The sequence below is a fragment of the Plectropomus leopardus genome, chromosome 13, assembly GCF_026936395.1.
Source record: "Plectropomus leopardus strain MGB_pleo_1.0 chromosome 13, ASM2693639v1, whole genome shotgun sequence".
Lineage (NCBI taxonomy): Eukaryota > Metazoa > Chordata > Actinopteri > Perciformes > Serranidae > Plectropomus > Plectropomus leopardus.
The window spans coordinates 25566842-25585197 of NC_142188.1; the positions used below are offsets into that span (position 1 = coordinate 25566842).

An 18356-nucleotide genomic window follows, 5' to 3' on the forward strand; every position below is an offset into this window, starting at 1 on the left:
TTTTCAGCTGTTTTTGGGACATGTCACTTTTTGACTTTTTTGCCTTACTATAGCCTTGCATTTTCCGTCATTTTTTTGACATGCATAATCTAGGCGTTTTTGGCCGTTTTTGCATCAAACTTTGTTATGGCGTTTGTCTGCACGCTATTTCATGCTGTTTTGAGGTGTTTTCAGCTGTTTTTGGGACATGTCACTTTTTGACATTTTTGCCTTACTATAGCCTTGTCTTTTCGGTCATTTTTTCAACATGCTTTATCTTGGTGTATTTGGCTATTTTGCATCAAACTTTGTTATGCCGTTTGTCTGCACGCTATTTCCTGCTGTTTTGAGGTGTTTTCAGCTGTTTTTGGGACATGTCACTTTTTGACATTTTTGCCTTACCTTTTTGCTCATTTTTTCAACATGCTATATCATGGTGTATTTGGCTATTTTTGCAACAAATTATGCAATGGCGTGCCTTGGCATGTTATTTTATGCTGTTTTGAGGTGTTTTCAGCTGTTTTTGGGACATGTCACTTTTTGACTTTTTTGCCTTACTATAGCCTTGCCTTTTCGGTCATTTTTTCAACATGCTATATCATGGTGTATATGGCTATATTTGCAACAAATTGTGCTATGGCGTGCCTTGGCATGTTATTTTATGCTGTTTTGAGGTGTTTTCAGCTGTTTTTGGGACATGTCATTTTTTGACATTTTTGCCTTACTATAGCCTTGCCTTTTTGGTCATTTTTTTGACATGAATAATTTTGCTGTTTTTGGCCGTTTTTGCATCAAACTATGTTATGGCGTTTGTCTACAGGCTATTTTATGCTGTTTAGAGGTGTTTTCAGCTGTTTTTCGGACATGTCACTTTTTTACTCTTTTGCCATACTATAGCCTTACCTTTTTGCTCATTTTTTTTAACATGCTATATCATGGTGTATTTGGCTATTTTTGCAACAAATTGTGCTATGGCGTGCCTTGGCATGTTATTTTATTCTGTTTTGAGGTGTTTTCAGCTGTTTTTGGGACATGTCATTTTTTGACATTTTTGCCTTACTATAGCCTTGCCTTTTCGGTCATTTTTTTGACATGCATAATCTAGGCGTTTTTGGCCGTTTTTGCATCAAACTTTGTTATTGCGTTTGTCTGCACGCTATTTCATGCTGTTTTGAGGTGTTTTCAGCTGTTTTTGGGACATGTCATTTTTTGACATTTTTGCCTTACTATAGCCTTGCCTTTTTGGTCATTTTTTTGACATGCATAATTTTGGTGTTTTTGGCCGTTTTTGCATCAAAATATGCTATGGGGTGTCTGAGTACGCTATTTTATGCTATTTTGAGGTATTTTCAGCTGTTTTTGGGACATTTCACTTATTTACCTTTTTGCCTTACTATAGCCTTGCCTTTTCGGTTATTTTTTTGACATGCATAATGATGCTGTTTTTGGCCTTTTTTGCATCAAATATGATATTGCGTTCATTGGCATGCTATTTTATGCAGTTTAGAGGTGTTTTCAGCTGTCTTTGGGATATGTAATTTTTTGACATTTTTGCCTTACTATAGCCTTGCCTTTTTGCTCATTTTTTTGACATGCATAATTTTGGTGTTTTTGGCCGTTTTTGCATCAGAATATGCTATGGGGTGTCTGAGTACGCTATTTTATGCTGTTTTGAGGTGTTTTCAGCTGTTGGGACATGTCACTTTTTGACTTTTTTGCCTTACTATAGCCTTGCCTTTTCGGTCATTTTTTCAACATGCTATATCATGGTGTATTTGGCTATTTTTGCAACAAATTATGCAATGGCGTGCCTTGGCATGTTATTTTATGCTGTTTTGAGGTGTTTTCAGCTGTTTTTGGGACATGTCACTTTTTGACTTTTTTGCCTTACTATAGCCTTGCATTTTCCGTCATTTTTTTGACATGCATAATCTAGGCGTTTTTGGCCGTTTTTGCATCAAACTTTGTTATGGCGTTTGTCTGCACGCTATTTCATGCTGTTTTGAGGTGTTTTCAGCTGTTTTTGGGACATGTCATTTTTTGACATTTTTGCCTTACTATAGCCTTGCCTTTTTAGTCATTTTTTTGACATGCATAATTTTGGTGTTTTTTGGCCGTTTTTGCATTAAAATATGCTATGGGGTGTCTGAGTACGCTATTTTATGCTGTTTTGAGGTGTTTTCAGCTGTTTTTGGGACATGTCATTTTTTGACATTTTTGCCTTACTATAGCCTTGCCTTTTTGCTCATTTTTTGACATGCATAATTTTGCTGTTTTTGGCTTTTGCATCAAACTATGTTATGGCGTTTGTCTACAGGCTATTTTATGCTGTTTAGAGGTGTTTTCAGCTGTTTTTGGGACATGTCACTTTTTTACTCTTTTGCCATACTATAGCCTTGCCTTTTTGCTCATTTGTTTTAACATGCTATATCATGGTGTATTTGGCTATTTTTGCATCAAACTATGCTATAGCGTGCATTGGCATGCTAATTTATGCTGTTTTGAGGTGTTTTCAGCTGTTTTTGGGACATGTCATTTTTTGACATTTTTGCCTTACTATAGCCTTGCCTTTTGTCATTTTTTGACATGCATAATTTTGCTGTTTTTGGCTGTTTTGCATCAAATTATGCTATGGTGTCTTTTCACGCTATTTTATGCTGTTTTGAGGTGTTTTCAGCTGTTTTTGGGACATGTCACTTTTTGACATTTTGCCTTACTATAGCCTTGCCTTTTTGGTCATTTTTTTGACATGCATAATCATAGGTGTTTTGGCCTTTTTGCATCAAAATATGCTATGGCGTTCATTGGCATGCTATTTCATGCTGTTTTGAGGTGTTTTCAGCTGTTTTTGGGACATGTCATTTTTTGACATTTTTGCCTTACTATAGCCTTTGCCTTTTTGGTCATTTTTTGACATGCATAATTTTTGTTTTTTGCTTTTGCATCAAACTATGTATTTTATGCTGTTTTAAGGTGTTTTCAGCTGTTTTGGGACATGTCATTTTTGACATTTTGCCTTATATGCTCATTTTTGACATGCATATCATGGGTGTTTTTATGCTATTTTGCATGTTTTCAGCTGTTTTTTGGGACATGTCATTTTTGACATTTTTGCCTTTCACTGTTTTTGTCATACTTTTTGCCTTACTATGCCTTTTTGCTCATTTTTTGACATGCATATATCATGGTGTATTTGGCTATTTTTGCATCAAATTATGTTATGGCGTGTCTTGGCATGTTATTTTATGCTGTTTTGAGGTGTTTTCAGCTGTTTTTGGGACATGTCACTTTTTGACATTTTGCCTTACTATAGCCTTGCCTTTTTGGTCATTTTTTGACATGCATAATTTTGTGTTTTTGGCTATTTTGCATCAAAATATGCTATGGGGTGTCTGATCATGCTATTTTATGCTGTTTTGAGGTGTTTTCAGCTGTTTTTGGGACATGTCATTTTTTGACATTTTTGCCTTACTATAGCCTTGCCTTTTTGCTCATTTTTTTGACATGCATAATTTTGCTGTTTTTGGCCGTTTTTGCATCAAACTATGTTATGGCGTTTGTCTACAGGCTATTTTATGCTGTTTAGAGGTGTTTTCAGCTGTTTTTCGGACATGTCACTTTTTTACTCTTTTGCCATACTATAGCCTTGCCTTTTTGCTCATTTGTTTTAACATGCTATATCATGGTGTATTTGGCTATTTTTGCATCAAACTATGCTATAGCGTGCATTGGCATGCTAATTTATGCTGTTTTGAGGTGTTTTCAGCTGTTTTTGGGACATGTCATTTTTTGACATTTTTGCCTTACTATAGCCTTGCCTTTTTGGTCATTTTTTTGACATGCATGATTTTGCTGTTTTTGGCTGTTTTTGCATCAAACTTTGTTTTGGTGTTTTTCTACACGCTATTTCATGCTGTTTTGAGGTGTTTTCAGCTGTTTTTTGGACATGTCACTTTTTTACTTTTTTGCCTTACTATAGCCTTGCCTTTTCGGTCATTTTTTTGACATGCATAATCTAGGTGTTTCTGGCCTTTTTTGCATCAAATATGATATAGCGTTCATTGGCATGCTATTTCATGCAGCTTAGAGGTGTTTTCAGCTGTCTTTGGGACATGTCATTTTTTGACATTTTTGCCTTACTATAGCCTTGCCTTTTTTGTCATTTTTTTGACATGCATAATTTTGCTGTTTTTTGCAGTTTTTGCATCAAACTATGTTATGGCGTTTCTCTACAGGCTATTTTATGCTGTTTTAAGGTGTTTTCAGCTGTTTGTGGGACATGTCATTTTTTGACATTTTTGCCTTACTATAGCCTTGCCTTTTTGCTCATTTTTTCAACATGCTATATCATGGTGTATTTGGCTATTTTTGCAACAAATTATGCTATGGCGTGCATTGGCATGCTATTTTATGCAGCTTAGAGGTGTTTTCAGCTGTTTTTGGGACATGTCACTTTTTGATTTTTTTGCCTTATCGGTCATTTTTTTGACATGCATAATTTTGCTGTTTTTTTTTGCATCATGTTATTTTGTCTACAGGCTATATCTATTTTGAGGTGTTTCAGCTGTTTTGGGACATGTATTTACCTTTTGCTCATTTTTTCAACATGCTATATCATGTGTATATGGCTATGCTATGGCGTGCCTTGGCATGTTATTTTATGCTGTTTTGAGGTGTTTTCAGCTGTTTTTGGGACATGTCACTTTTTGACATTTTTGCCTTACTATAGCCTTGCCTTTTCGGTCATTTTTTTTGACATGCATAATCTAGGCGTTTTTGGCCGTTTTTGCATCAAACTTTGTTATGGCGTTTGTCTGCACGCTATTTTATGCTGTTTTGAGGTGTTTTCAGCTGTTTTTGGGACATGTCATTTTTGACATTTTGCCTTACTATAGCCTTGCCTTTTTGGTCATTTTTTGACATGCATAATTTTGGTGTTTTTGGCCGTTTTGCATCAAACTATGTTATGGCTTCTGCTATTTTATGCTATTTTGAGGAGTTTTCAGCTGTTTTTGGGACATGTCATTTTTTGACATTTTTGCCTTACTATAGCCTTGACTTTTTGGTCATTTTTTTGACATGCATAATTTTGCTGTTTTTGGCCGTTTTTGCATCAAACTATGTTATGGCGTTTGTCTACAGGCTATTTTATGCTGTTTTGAGGTGTTTTCAGCTGTTTTTCGGACATGTCACTTTTTGACATTTTGCCTTACTATAGCCTTGCCTTTTGCTCATTTTTTCAACATGCTATATCATGGTGTATTTGGCTATTTTTGCATCAAATTATGCAATGGCGTGCCTTGGCATGTTATTTTATGCTGTTTTGAGGTGTTTTCAGCTGTTTTTGGGACATGTCATTTTTGACATTTTGCCTTACTATAGCCTTGCCTTTTGCTCATTTTTTGACATGCATAATCTAGGTGTTTTTGGCCGTTTTTGCATCAAACTTTGTTATGGCGTTTGTCTGCACGCTATTTTATGCTGTTTTGAGGTGTTTTCAGCTGTTTTTGGGACATGTCATTTTTTGACATTTTTGCCTTACTATAGCCTTGCCTTTTGGTCATTTTTTGACATGCATAATTTTGGTGTTTTTGGCCGTTTTGCATCAAAATATGCTATGGCGTGTCTGAGTACGCTATTTTATGCTATTTTGAGGTGTTTTCAGCTGTTTTTGGGACATGTCACTTTTGACATTTTGCCTTACTATAGCCTTACCTTTTGCTCATTTTTTCAACATGCTATATCATGGTGTATTTGGCTATTTTGCATCAAATTATGTTATGGCGTGTCTTGGCACGCTATTTTATGCTGTTTTGAGGTGTTTTCAGCTGTTTTTGGGACATGTCACTTTTTGACTTTTTTGCCTTGCCTTTTTGCTCATTTTTTCAACATGCTATATCATGGTGTATTTGGCTATTTTTGCAACAAATTATGCTATGGCGGGCCTTGGCATGTTATTTTATGCTGTTTTGAGGTGTTTTCAGCTGTTTCTGGGACATGTTATTTTTTGACATTTTGCCTTACTATAGCCTTGCCTTTTCGGTCATTTTTTTGACATGCATAATCTAGGCGTTTTTGGCCGTTTTTGCATCAAACTTTGTTATGGCGTTTGTCTGCACGCTATTTCATGTTGTTTTGAGGTGTTTTCAGCTGTTTTTGGGACATGTCATTTTTTGACATTTTTGCCTTACTATAGCCTTGCCTTTTTGCTCATTTTTTTGACATGCATAATTTTGGTGCTTTTGGCCGTTTTTGCATCAAAATATGCTATGGGGTGTCTGAGTACGCTATTTTATGCTGTTTTGAGGTGTTTTCAGCTGTTTTTGGGACATGTCATTTTTTGACATTTTTGCCTTACTATAGCCTTGCCTTTTTGCTCATTTTTTTGACATGCATAATTTTGCTGTTTTTGGCCGTTTTTGCATCAAACTATGTTATGGCGTTTGTCTACAGGCTATTTTATGCTATTTTGAGGTGTTTTCAGCTGTTTTTGGGACATGTCACTTTTTGACATTTTGCCTTACTATAGCCTTGTCTTTTTGCTCATTTTTCAACATGCTATATCATGGTGTATTTGGCTATTTTTGCAACGAATTATGCTATGGCGTGCCTTGGCATGTTATTTTATGCTGTTTTGAGGTGTTTTCAGCTGTTTTTAGGACATGTCATTTTTTGACATTTTTGCCTTACTATAGCCTTGCCTTTTTGCTCATTTTTTTGACATGCTATATCATGGTGTATTTGGCTATTTTTGCAACAAATTATGCTATGGCGTGCCTTGGCATGTTATTTTATGCTGTTTTGAGGTGTTTTCAGCTGTTTTTGGGACATGTCATTTTTTGACATTTTTGCCTTACTATAGCCTTGCCTTTTCGGTCATTTTTTTGACATGCATAATCTAGGCGTTTTTGGCCGTTTTTGCATCAAACTTTGTTATGGCGTTTGTCTGCACGCTATTTCATGTTGTTTTGAGGTGTTTTCAGCTGTTTTTGGGACATGTCATTTTTTGACATTTTTGCCTTACTATAGCCTTGCCTTTTTGGTCATTTTTTTGACATGCATAATTTTGGTGTTTTTGGCCGTTTTTGCATTAAAATATGCTATGGGGTGTCTGAGTACGCTATTTTATGCTGTTTTGAGGTGTTTTCAGCTGTTTTTGGGACATGTCATTTTTTGACATTTTTGCCTTACTATAGCCTTGCCTTTTTGCTCATTTTTTTGACATGCATAATTTTGCTGTTTTTGGCCGTTTTTGCATCAAACTATGTTATGGCGTTTGTCTACAGGCTATTTTATGCTATTTTGAGGTGTTTTCAGCTGTTTTTGGGACATGTCACTTTTTTACTTTTTTGCCTTACTATAGCCTTACCTTTTTGCTCATTTTTTCAACATGCTATATCATGGTGTATTTGGCTATTTTTGCAACAAATTATGCAATGGCGTGCCTTGGCATGTTATTTTATGCTATTTTGAGGTGTTTTCAGCTGTTTTTGGGACATGTCACTTTTTGACATTTGTGCCTTACTATAGCCTTGCCTTTTCGGTCATTTTTTTGACATGCATAATCTAGGCGTTTTTGGCCGTTTTTGCATCAAACTTTGTTATGGCGTTTGTCTGCACGCTATTTCATGCTGTTTTGAGGTGTTTTCAGCTGTTTTTGGGACATGTCACTTTTTTACTTTTTTGCCTTACTATAGCCTTGCCTTTTTGGTCATTTTTTTGACATGCATAATTTTGCTGTTTTTGGCCGTTTTTGCATCAAACTATGTTATGGCGTTTGTCTACAGGCTATTTTATGCTATTTTGAGGTGTTTTCAGCTGTTTTTGGGACATGTCACTTTTTTACTTTTTTGCCTTACTATAGCCTTACCTTTTTGCTCATTTTTTCAACATGCTATATCATGGTGTATTTGGCTATTTTTGCAACGAATTATGCTATGGCGTGCCTTGGCATGTTATTTTATGCTGTTTTGAGGTGTTTTCAGCTGTTTTTAGGACATGTCATTTTTTGACATTTTTGCCTTACTATAGCCTTGCCTTTTTGCTCATTTTTTTGACATGCTATATCATGGTGTATTTGGCTATTTTTGCAACAAATTATGCTATGGCGTGCCTTGGCATGTTATTTTATGCTGTTTTGAGGTGTTTTCAGCTGTTTTTGGGACATGTCATTTTTTGACATTTTTGCCTTACTATAGCCTTGCCTTTTCGGTCATTTTTTTTGACATGCATAATCTAGGCGTTTTTGGCCGTTTTTGCATCAAACTTTGTTATGGCGTTTGTCTGCACGCTATTTCATGTTGTTTTGAGGTGTTTTCAGCTGTTTTTGGGACATGTCATTTTTTGACATTTTTGCCTTACTATAGCCTTGCCTTTTTGGTCATTTTTTTGACATGCATAATTTTGGTGTTTTTGGCCGTTTTTGCATTAAAATATGCTATGGGGTGTCTGAGTACGCTATTTTATGCTGTTTTGAGGTGTTTTCAGCTGTTTTTGGGACATGTCATTTTTTGACATTTTTGCCTTACTATAGCCTTGCCTTTTTGCTCATTTTTTTGACATGCATAATTTTGCTGTTTTTGGCCGTTTTTGCATCAAACTATGTTATGGGGTGTCTACAGGCTATTTTATGCTATTTTGAGGTGTTTTCAGCTGTTTTTGGGACATGTCACTTTTTTACTTTTTTGCCTTACTATAGCCTTACCTTTTTGCTCATTTTTTCAACATGCTATATCATGGTGTATTTGGCTATTTTTGCAACAAATTATGCTATGGCGTGCCTTGGCATGTTATTTTATGCTGTTTTGAGGTGTTTTCAGCTGTTTTTGGGACATGTCACTTTTTGACTTTTTTGCCTTACTATAGCCTTGCCTTTTCGGTCATTTTTTCAACATGCTATATCATGGTGTATTTGGCTATTTTTGCAACAAATTATGCTATGGCGTGCCTTGGCATGTTATTTTATGCTGTTTTGAGGTGTTTTCAGCTGTTTTTGGGACATGTCATTTTTTGACATTTTTGCCTTACTATAGCCTTGCCTTTTTGCTCATTTTTTTGACATGCATAATTTTGGTGTTTTTGGCCGTTTTTGCATCAAAATATGCTATGGGGTGTCTGAGTACGCTATTTTATGCTATTTTGAGGTGTTTTCAGCTGTTTTTGGGACATGTCACTTTTTGACATTTTTGCCTTACTATAGCCTTACCTTTTTGCTCATTTTTTCAACATGCTATATCATGGTGTATTTGGCTATTTTTGCAACAAATTATGCTATGGCGTGCCTTGGCATGTTATTTTATGCTGTTTTGAGGTGTTTTCAGCTGTTTTTGGGACATGTCATTTTTTGACATTTTTGCCTTACTATAGCCTTGCCTTTTCGGTCATTTTTTTGACATGCATAATCTAGGCGTTTTTGGCCGTTTTTGCATCAAACTTTGTTATGGCGTTTGTCTGCAAGCTATTTCCTGCTGTTTTGAGGTGTTTTCAGCTGTTTTTGGGACATGTCATTTTTTGACATTTTTGCCTTACTATAGCCTTGCCTTTTTGGTCATTTTTTTGACATGCATAATTTTGCTGTTTTTGGCCGTTTTTGCATCAAACTATGTTATGGCGTTTGTCTACAGGCTATTTTATGCTATTTTGAGGTGTTTTCAGCTGTTTTTGGGACATGTCACTTTTTTACTTTTTTGCCTTACTACCTTGCCTTACCTTTTTGCTCATTTTTTCAACATGCTATATCATGGTGTATATGGCTATTTTTGCAACAAATTATGCTATGGCGTGCCTTGGCATGTTATTTTATGCTGTTTTGAGGTGTTTTCAGCTGTTTTTGGGACATGTCACTTTTTGACTTTTTTGCCTTACTATAGCCTTGCCTTTTCGGTCATTTTTTCAACATGCTATATCATGGTGTATATGGCTATATTTGCAACAAATTATGCTATGGCGTGCCTTGGCATGTTATTTTATGCTGTTTTGAGGTGTTTTCAGCTGTTTTTGGGACATGTCATTTTTTGACATTTTTGCCTTACTATAGCCTTGCCTTTTTGGTCATTTTTTTGACATGCATAATTTTGGCGTTTTTGGCCGTTTTTGCATCAAAATATGCTATGGGGTGTCTGAGTACGCTATTTTATGCTATTTTGAGGTGTTTTCAGCTGTTTTTGGGACATGTCACTTTTTGACATTTTTGCCTTACTATAGCCTTGCCTTTTTGGTCATTTTTTTGACATGAATAATTTTGCTGTTTTTGGCCGTTTTTGCATCAAACTATGTTATGGCGTTTGTCTACAGGCTATTTTATGCTGTTTAGAGGTGTTTTCAGCTGTTTTTGGGACATGTCACTTTTTTGCTTTTTTGCCTTACTATAGCCTTACCTTTTTGCTCATTTTTTCAACATGCTATATCATGGTGTATTTGACTATTTTTGCAACAAATTGTGCTATGGCGTGCCTTGGCATGTTATTTTATGCTGTTTTGAGGTGTTTTCAGCTGTTTTTGGGACATGTCATTTTTTGACATTTTTGCCTTACTATAGCCTTGCCTTTTCGGTCATTTTTTTGACATGCATAATCTAGGCGTTTTTGGCCGTTTTTGCATCAAACTTTGTTATGGCGTTTGTCTGCACGCTATTTCATGCTGTTTTGAGGTGTTTTCAGCTGTTTTTGGGACATGTCATTTTTTGACATTTTTGCCTTACTATAGCCTTGCCTTTTTGCTCATTTTTTCAACATGCTATATCATGGTGTATTTGGCTATTTTTGCAACAAATTATGCTATGGCGTGCCTTGGCATGTTATTTTATGCTGTTTTGAGGTGTTTTCAGCTGTTTTTGGGACATGTCACTTTTTGACTTTTTTGCCTTACTATAGCCTTGCATTTTCCGTCATTTTTTTGACATGCATAATCTAGGCGTTTTTGGCCGTTTTTGCATCAAACTTTGTTATGGCGTTTGTCTGCACGCTATTTCATGCTGTTTTGAGGTGTTTTCAGCTGTTTTTGGGACATGTCATTTTTTGACATTTTTGCCTTACTATAGCCTTGCCTTTTTGGTCATTTTTTTTAACATGCATAATCTTGGTGTTTTTGGCTATTTTTACATCAAACTATGTTATGGCTTTTGTCTACAGGCTATTTCATGCTGTTTTGAGGTGTTTTCAGCTGTTTTTGGGACATGTCATTTTTTGACATTTTTGCCTTACTATAGCCTTGCCTTTTTGGTCATTTTTTTGACATGCATAATCTAGGCGTTTTTGGCCGTTTTTGCATCAAACTTTGTTATGGCGTTTGTCTGCACGCTATTTCATGCTGTTTTGAGGTGTTTTCAGCTGTTTTTGGGACATGTCATTTTTTGACATTTTTGCCTTACTATAGCCTTGCCTTTTTGGTCATTTTTTTGACATGCATAATTTTGGTGTTTTTGGCTGTTTTTGCATCAAAATATGCTATGGGGTGTCTGAGTACGCTATTTTATGCTGTTTTGAGGGGTTTTCAGCTGTTTTTGGGACATGTCATTTTTTGACATTTTTGCCTTACTATAGCCTTGCCTTTATGGTCATTTTTTTGACATGCATAATTTTGCTGTTTTTGGTCGTTTTTGCATCAAACTTTGTTATGGCGTTTGTCTACAGGCTATTTTATGCTGTTTTGAGGTGTTTTCAGCTGTTTTTGGGACATGTCACTTTTTTACTTTTTTGCCTTACTATAGCCTTACCTTTTTGCTCATTTTTTCAACATGCTATATCATGGTGTATTTGGCTATTTTTGCAACAAATTATGCTATGGCGTGCCTTGGCATGTTATTTTATGCTGTTTTGAGGTGTTTTCAGCTGTTTTTGGGACATGTCATTTTTTGACATTTTTGCCTTACTATAGCCTTGCCTTTTCGGTCATTTTTTTGACATGCATAATCTAGGCGTTTTTGGCCGTTTTTGCATCAAACTATGTTATGGCGTTTGTCTGCAAGCTATTTCATGCTGTTTTGAGGTGTTTTCAGCTGTTTTTGGGACATGTCTTTTTTTGACATTTTTGCCTTACTATAGCCTTGCCTTTTTGGTCATTTTTTTGACATGCATAATTTTGCTGTTTTTGGCCGTTTTTGCATCAAACTATGTTATGGCGTTTGTCTACAGGCTATTTTATGCTATTTTGAGGAGTTTTCAGCTGTTTTTGGGACATGTCATTTTTTGACATTTTTGCCTTACTATAGCCTTGCCTTTTTGGTCATTTTTTTGACATGCATAATTTTGCTGTTTTTGGCCGTTTTAACATCAAACTATGTTATGGCGTTTCTCTACAGGCTATTTTATGCTGTTTTGAGGTGTTTTCAGCTGTTTTTGGGACATGTCACTTTTTGACTTTTTTGCCTTACTATAGCCTTGCCTTTTTGGTCATTTTTTTGACATGCATAATTTTGGTGTTTTTGGCCGTTTTTGCATCAAAATATGCTATGGGGTGTCTGAGTACGCTATTTTATGCTGTTTTGAGGTGTTTTCAGCTGTTTTTGGGACATGTCACTTTTTTACTTTTTTGCCTTACTATAGCCTTGCCTTTTTGCTCATTTTTTCAACATGCTATATCATGGTGTATTTGGCTATTGTTGCAACAAATTATGCTATGGCGTGCCTTGGCATGCTATTTTATGCTGTTTTGAGGTGTTTTCAGCTGTTTTTGGGACATGTCATTTTTTGACATTTTTGCCTTACTATAGCCTTGCCTTTTCGGTCATTTTTTTGACATGCATAATCTAGGCGTTTTTGGCCGTTTTTGCATCAAACTTTGTTATGGCGTTTGTCTACAGGCTATTTTATGCTGTTTTGAGGTGTTTTCAGCTGTTTTTGGGACATGTCACTTTTTTACTTTTTTGCCTTACTATAGCCTTACCTTTTTGCTCATTTTTTCAATATGCTATATCATGGTGTATTTGGCTATTTCTGCAACAAATTGTGCTATGGCGTGCCTTGGCATGTTATTTTATGCTGTTTTGAGTTGTTTTCAGCTGTTTTTGGGACATGTCATTTTTTGACATTTTTGCCTTACTATAGCCTTGCCTTTTTGGTCATTTTTTTGACATGCATAATTTTGGTGTTTTTGGCCGTTTTTGCATCAAAATATGCTATGGGGTGTCTGAGTACGCTATTTTATGCTATTTTGAGGTGTTTTCAGCTGTTTTTGGGACATGTCATTTTTTGACATTTTTGCCTTACTATAGCCTTGCCTTTTCGGTCATTTTTTTGACATGCATAATTTTGCTGTTTTTGGCCGTTTTTGCATTTAAATGTGCTATGGGGTGTCTGAGTACACTATTTTATGCTGTTTTGAGGTGTTTTCAGCTGTTTTTGGGACATGTCATTTTTTGACATTTTTGCCTTACTATAGCCTTGCCTTTTTGCTCATTTTTTCAACATGCTATATCATGGTGTATTTGGCTATTTTTGCAACAAATTATGCAATGGCGTGCCTTGGCATGTTATTTTATGCTGTTTTGAGGTGTTTTCAGCTGTTTTTGGGACATGTCACTTTTTGACTTTTTTGCCTTACTATAGCCTTGCCTTTTTTGTCATGTTTTTGACATGCAAAATTTTGGTGTTTTTGGCCGTTTTTGCATCAAACTCAGCTATAGCGTGAATTGGTATGCTAATTTATGCTGTTTTGAGGTGTTTTCAGCTGTCTTTGGGACATGTCATTTTTTGACAGTTTTGCCTTACTATAGCCTTGCCTTTTTGCTCATTTTTCCAACATGCTTTATTATTGTGTTGTTGGCACTTTTTGCAACATTCTATGCTATGGTGTGTCTTGGTATGCCATTTTATCCTTTTTTGAGGTCTTTTCTGTCATAGTTGTATACACTGTGTCTGTGTGAGGTGGACCCAAAAGGAGACAAAGACAGGTTGGAGGTGCACAAACAAAGGGCTTTAATGAAGATGACGAGGAGTTAGATGAGGAATGGCGGTCAGGGAATGGGAACTGGGAATCTTTAAGATGCTAGGCGAAGGGGGATGGTGAGGTTGGTGAAGCAGAGGGTGTTGAGGATTCGAGGAAGGGGTGGACACGAGTGGCTGGGCATGAAGGCGAGGGCTGTGCGGCGAGGCACTGGAGTTCGGAGGTGGTAAGCACTGGAAGCAGGAAGGAACAAAAAACACAAAGAGCATGAGAAGTAGAGACAACCAGAATCACAAAAATTTACAGGAGTGAATCTCATGAGAGAGACGGTCAATCTACCATGGTAGCAGTGGAAACAATCTGATGCCGAAGTCGGGTGAGGCTGAAGCCTAAATGCAGAGTGGCAGGTGCGTGCTGACGAAATGCAGATGAGGACGTGTGCTCTGAGCTCCAGGACACTGGAAACCACACCCAGTCCCTGCAATACAGAAGACACAGAACACCAAACACCAAGCATACACACAACACAGCCACACAATCACTCCAAAAAACAACAACCAACACAGTTTCAGCTGGTTTTGGGACATGTCATGGTTTGACTTTTTTTTCAACATGAATTTTTATGATTGGTTTGGCCCTTTTAGCAAAATTCTATTTTATGGCCTGTCTTGGCATGCTATTTTATGCTGTTTTGAGTTTTTTTCAGGAGATTATGGGAAACTTCATATTTTGACATTTTTGCCATGCTATAGCCTTGCCTTTTTGGTCATTTTTTCATCACGATATATTATTGTGTTCTTGGCCGTTTTAACAACATTCCATGTTGTGGCATGTTTTTTAATGCTGTTTTGAGGTGTTTTCAGCTGTTTTTGGGACATGTGACTATTTTACTTTTTTGCCGTATTATCGCCTTGCCTTTTTGGTCATTTTTTTGACATGCATAATCTAGGTGTTTTTGGCCGTTTTTGCATCAAAATACGCTATGGGGTGTCTGAGTACGCTATTTTATGCTGTTTTGAGGTGTTTTCAGCTGTTTTTGGGACATGTCATATTTTGACATTTTTGCCTTACTATAGCCTTGCCTTTTTGCTCATTTTTTCAACATGCATAATCTAGGCGTTTTTGGCCGTTTTTGCATCAAACTATGTTATGGCTTTTGTCTACAGGCTATTTTAAGCTGTTTTGAGGTGTTTTCAGCTGTTTTTTGGGACATGTCATTTTTTGACATTTTTGCCTTACTATAGCCTTGCCTTTTTGCTCATTTTTTCAACATGCTATATCATGGTGTATTTGGCTATTGTTGCAACAAATTATGCTATGGCGGGCCTTGGCATGTTATTTTATGCTGTTTTGAGGTGTTTTCAGCTGTTTTTGGGACATGTCATTTTTTGACATTTTTGCCTTACTATAGCCTTGCCTTTTCGGTCATTTTTTTTTACATGGATAATCTTGCAGTTTTTGGCCGTTTTTACATCAAACTATGTTATGGCGTTTGTCTACAGGCTATTTCATGCTGTTTTGAGGTGTTTTCAGCTGTTTTTGGGACATGTCATTTTTTGACATTTTTGCCTTACTAATGCCTTGCCTTTTTGGTCATTTTTTTGACATGCATAATCTAGGTGTTTTTGGCCGTTTTTGCATCAAACTTTGTTATGGCATTTGTCTGCAAGCTATTTCATGCTGTTTTGGGGTGTTTTCAGTTGTTTTTGGGACATGTCATTTTTTGACATTTTTGCCTTACTATAGCCTTTCCTTTTCGGTCATTTTTTTGACATGCATAATTTTGGTGTTTTTGGCCGTTTTTGCATTAAAATGTGCTATGGGGTGTCTGAGTACACTATTTTATGCTGTTTTGAGGTGTTTTCAGCTGTTTTTGGGACATGTCATGTTTTGACATTTTTGCCTTACTATAGCCTTGCATTTTTGGTCATTTTTTTGACATGCATAATTTTGCTGTTTTTGGCCGTTTTTGCATCAAACTATGTTATGGCTTTTGTCTACAGGCTATTTTATGCTGTTTTGAGGTGTTTTCAGCTGTTTTTGGGACATGTCATTTTTTGACATTTTTGCCTTACTAATGCCTTGCCTTTTTGCTCATTTTTTCAACATGCTATATCATGGTGTATTTGGCTATTTTTGCAACAAATTATGCTATGGCGTGCCTTGGCATGTTATTTTATGCTGTTTTGAGGTGTTTTCAGCTGTTTCTGGGACATGTTATTTTTTGACATTTTGCCTTACTATAGCCTTGCCTTTTCGGTCATTTTTTTGACAATCATAATCTAGGTGTTTTTGGCCGTTTTTGCATCAAACTGTGTTATGGTGTTTGACTACAGGCTATTTCATGCTGTTTTGAGGTGTTTTCAGCTGTTTTTGGGACATGTCATTTTTTGACATTTTTGCCTTACTATAGCCTTGCCTTTTTGGTCATTTTTTTGACATGCATAATTTTGCTGTTTTTGGCTGTTTTTGCATCAAACTATGTTATGGTCATTGTCTGCACGCTATTTCATGCTGTTTTGAGGTGTTTTCAGCTGTTTTTGGGACATGTCACTTTTTGACTTTTTTGCCTTACTATAGCCTTGCCTTTTTGCTCATTTTTTCAACATGCTATATCATGGTGTATTTGGCTATTTTTGCAACAAATTGTGCTATGGCGTGCCTTGGCATGTTATTTTATGCTGTTTTGAGGTGTTTTCAGCTGTTTTTGGGACATGTCATTTTTTGACATTTTTGCCTTACTATAGCCTTGCCTTTTCGGTCATTTTTTTGACATGCATAATCTAGGCGTTTTTGGCCGTTTTTGCATCAAACTTTGTTATGGCATTTGTCTGCACGCTATTTCATGCTGTTTTGAGGTGTTTTCAGCTGTTTTTGGGACATGTCATTTTTTGACATTTTTGCCTTACTATAGCCTTGCCTTTTTGCTCATTTTTTTGACATGCATAATTTTGGTGTTTTTGGCCGTTTTTGCATTAAAATGTGCTATGGGGTGTCTGAGTACACTATTTCATGCTGTTTTGAGGTGTTTTCAGCTGTTTTTGGGACATGTCACTTTTTTAGTTTTTTGCCTTACTATAGCCTTACCTTTTTGCTCATTTTTTCAACATGCTATATCATGGTGTATTTGGCTATTTTTGCAACAAATTATCCTATGGCGTGCCTTGTCATGTTATTTTATGCTGTTTTGAGGTATTTTCAGCTGTTTTTGGGACATGTCATTTTTTGACATTTTTGCCTTACTATAGCCTTGCCTTTTCGGTCATTTTTTTGACATGCATAATCTAGGCGTTTTTGGCCGTTTTTGCATCAAACTTTGTTATGGCGTTTGTCTGCACGCTATTTCATGCTGTTTTGAGGTGTTTTCAGCTGTTTTTGGGACATGTCATTTTTTGACATTTTTGCCTTACTAATGCCTTGCCTTTTTGCTCATTTTTTCAACATGCTATATCATGGTGTATTTGGCTATTTTTGCAACAAATTATGCTATGGCGTGCCTTGGCATGTTATTTTATGCTGTTTTGAGGTGTTTTCAGCTGTTTTTGGGACATGTCATTTTTTGACATTTTTGCCTTACTATAGCCTTGCCTTTTTGGTCATTTTTTTGACATGCATAATTTTGCTGTTTTTGGCCGTTTTTGCATCAAACTATGTTATGGCTTTTGTCTACAGGCTATTTTATGCTGTTTTGAGGTGTTTTCAGCTGTTTTTGGGACATGTCTTTTTTTTTTTACATTTTTGCCTTACTATAGCCTTGCTTTTTTGGTCATTTTTTTGACATGCATAATTTTGGTGTTTTTGGCCGTTTTTGCATTAAAATGTGCTATGGGGTGTCTGAGTACACTATTTTATGCTGTTTTGAGGTGTTTTCAGCTGTTTTTGGGACATGTCATTTTTTGACATTTTTGCCTTACTAATGCCTTGCCTTTTTGCTCATTTTTCCAACATGCTATATCATGGTGTATTTGGCTACTTTTGCAACAAATTATGCTATGGCGTGCCTTGGCATGTTATTTTATGCTGTTTTGAGGTATTTTCAGCTGTTTTTGGGACATGTCATTTTTTGACATTTTTGCCTTACTATAGCCTTGCCTTTTTGGTCATTTTTTTGACATGCATAATCTAGGCGTTTTTGGCCGTTTTTGCATCAAACTATGTTATGGTGTTTGTCTACAGGCTATTTCCTGCTGTTTTGAGGTGTTTTCAGCTGTTTTTGGGACATGTCATTTTTTGACATTTTTGCCTTACTATAGCCTTGCCTTTTCGGTCATTTTTTTTTACATGGATAATCTTGCAGTTTTTGGCCGTTTTTACATCAAACTATGTTATGGCGTTTGTCTACAGGCTATTTCATGCTGTTTTGAGGTGTTTTCAGCTGTTTTTGGGACATGTCATTTTTTGACATTTTTGCCTTACTATAGCCTTGCCTTTTTGGTCATTTTTTTGACATGCATAATTTTGCTGTTTTTGGCCGTTTTTACATCAAACTATGTTAT

The 18356-nt window shown here is 36.2% G+C and overlaps 1 protein-coding gene and 1 long non-coding RNA gene across 2 annotated transcripts in view; one reads left to right on the forward strand and one right to left on the reverse strand.

Annotated features, from left to right (window-relative positions):
• The window catches only part of LOC148187726 (uncharacterized), a 58100-nt gene that overhangs the window by 34366 nt on the left and 5378 nt on the right, over positions 1–18356 (forward strand). The gene's annotated exons all lie outside the window — the stretch shown is intronic.
• LOC148187727 (uncharacterized) overlaps positions 13875–18356 on the reverse strand; it is a 29900-nt gene continuing 25418 nt past the window's right edge. The window contains exons 4-5 of the mRNA XM_088086708.1: positions 14200–14338; positions 13875–14093 (exon numbers count right to left, since the gene is read on the reverse strand). Of these exons, the coding sequence (XP_087942834.1) occupies positions 13963–14093; positions 14200–14338 (270 nt within the window). The 3' untranslated portion in view covers positions 13875–13962. The remainder of the gene's footprint in view (positions 14094–14199; positions 14339–18356) is intronic.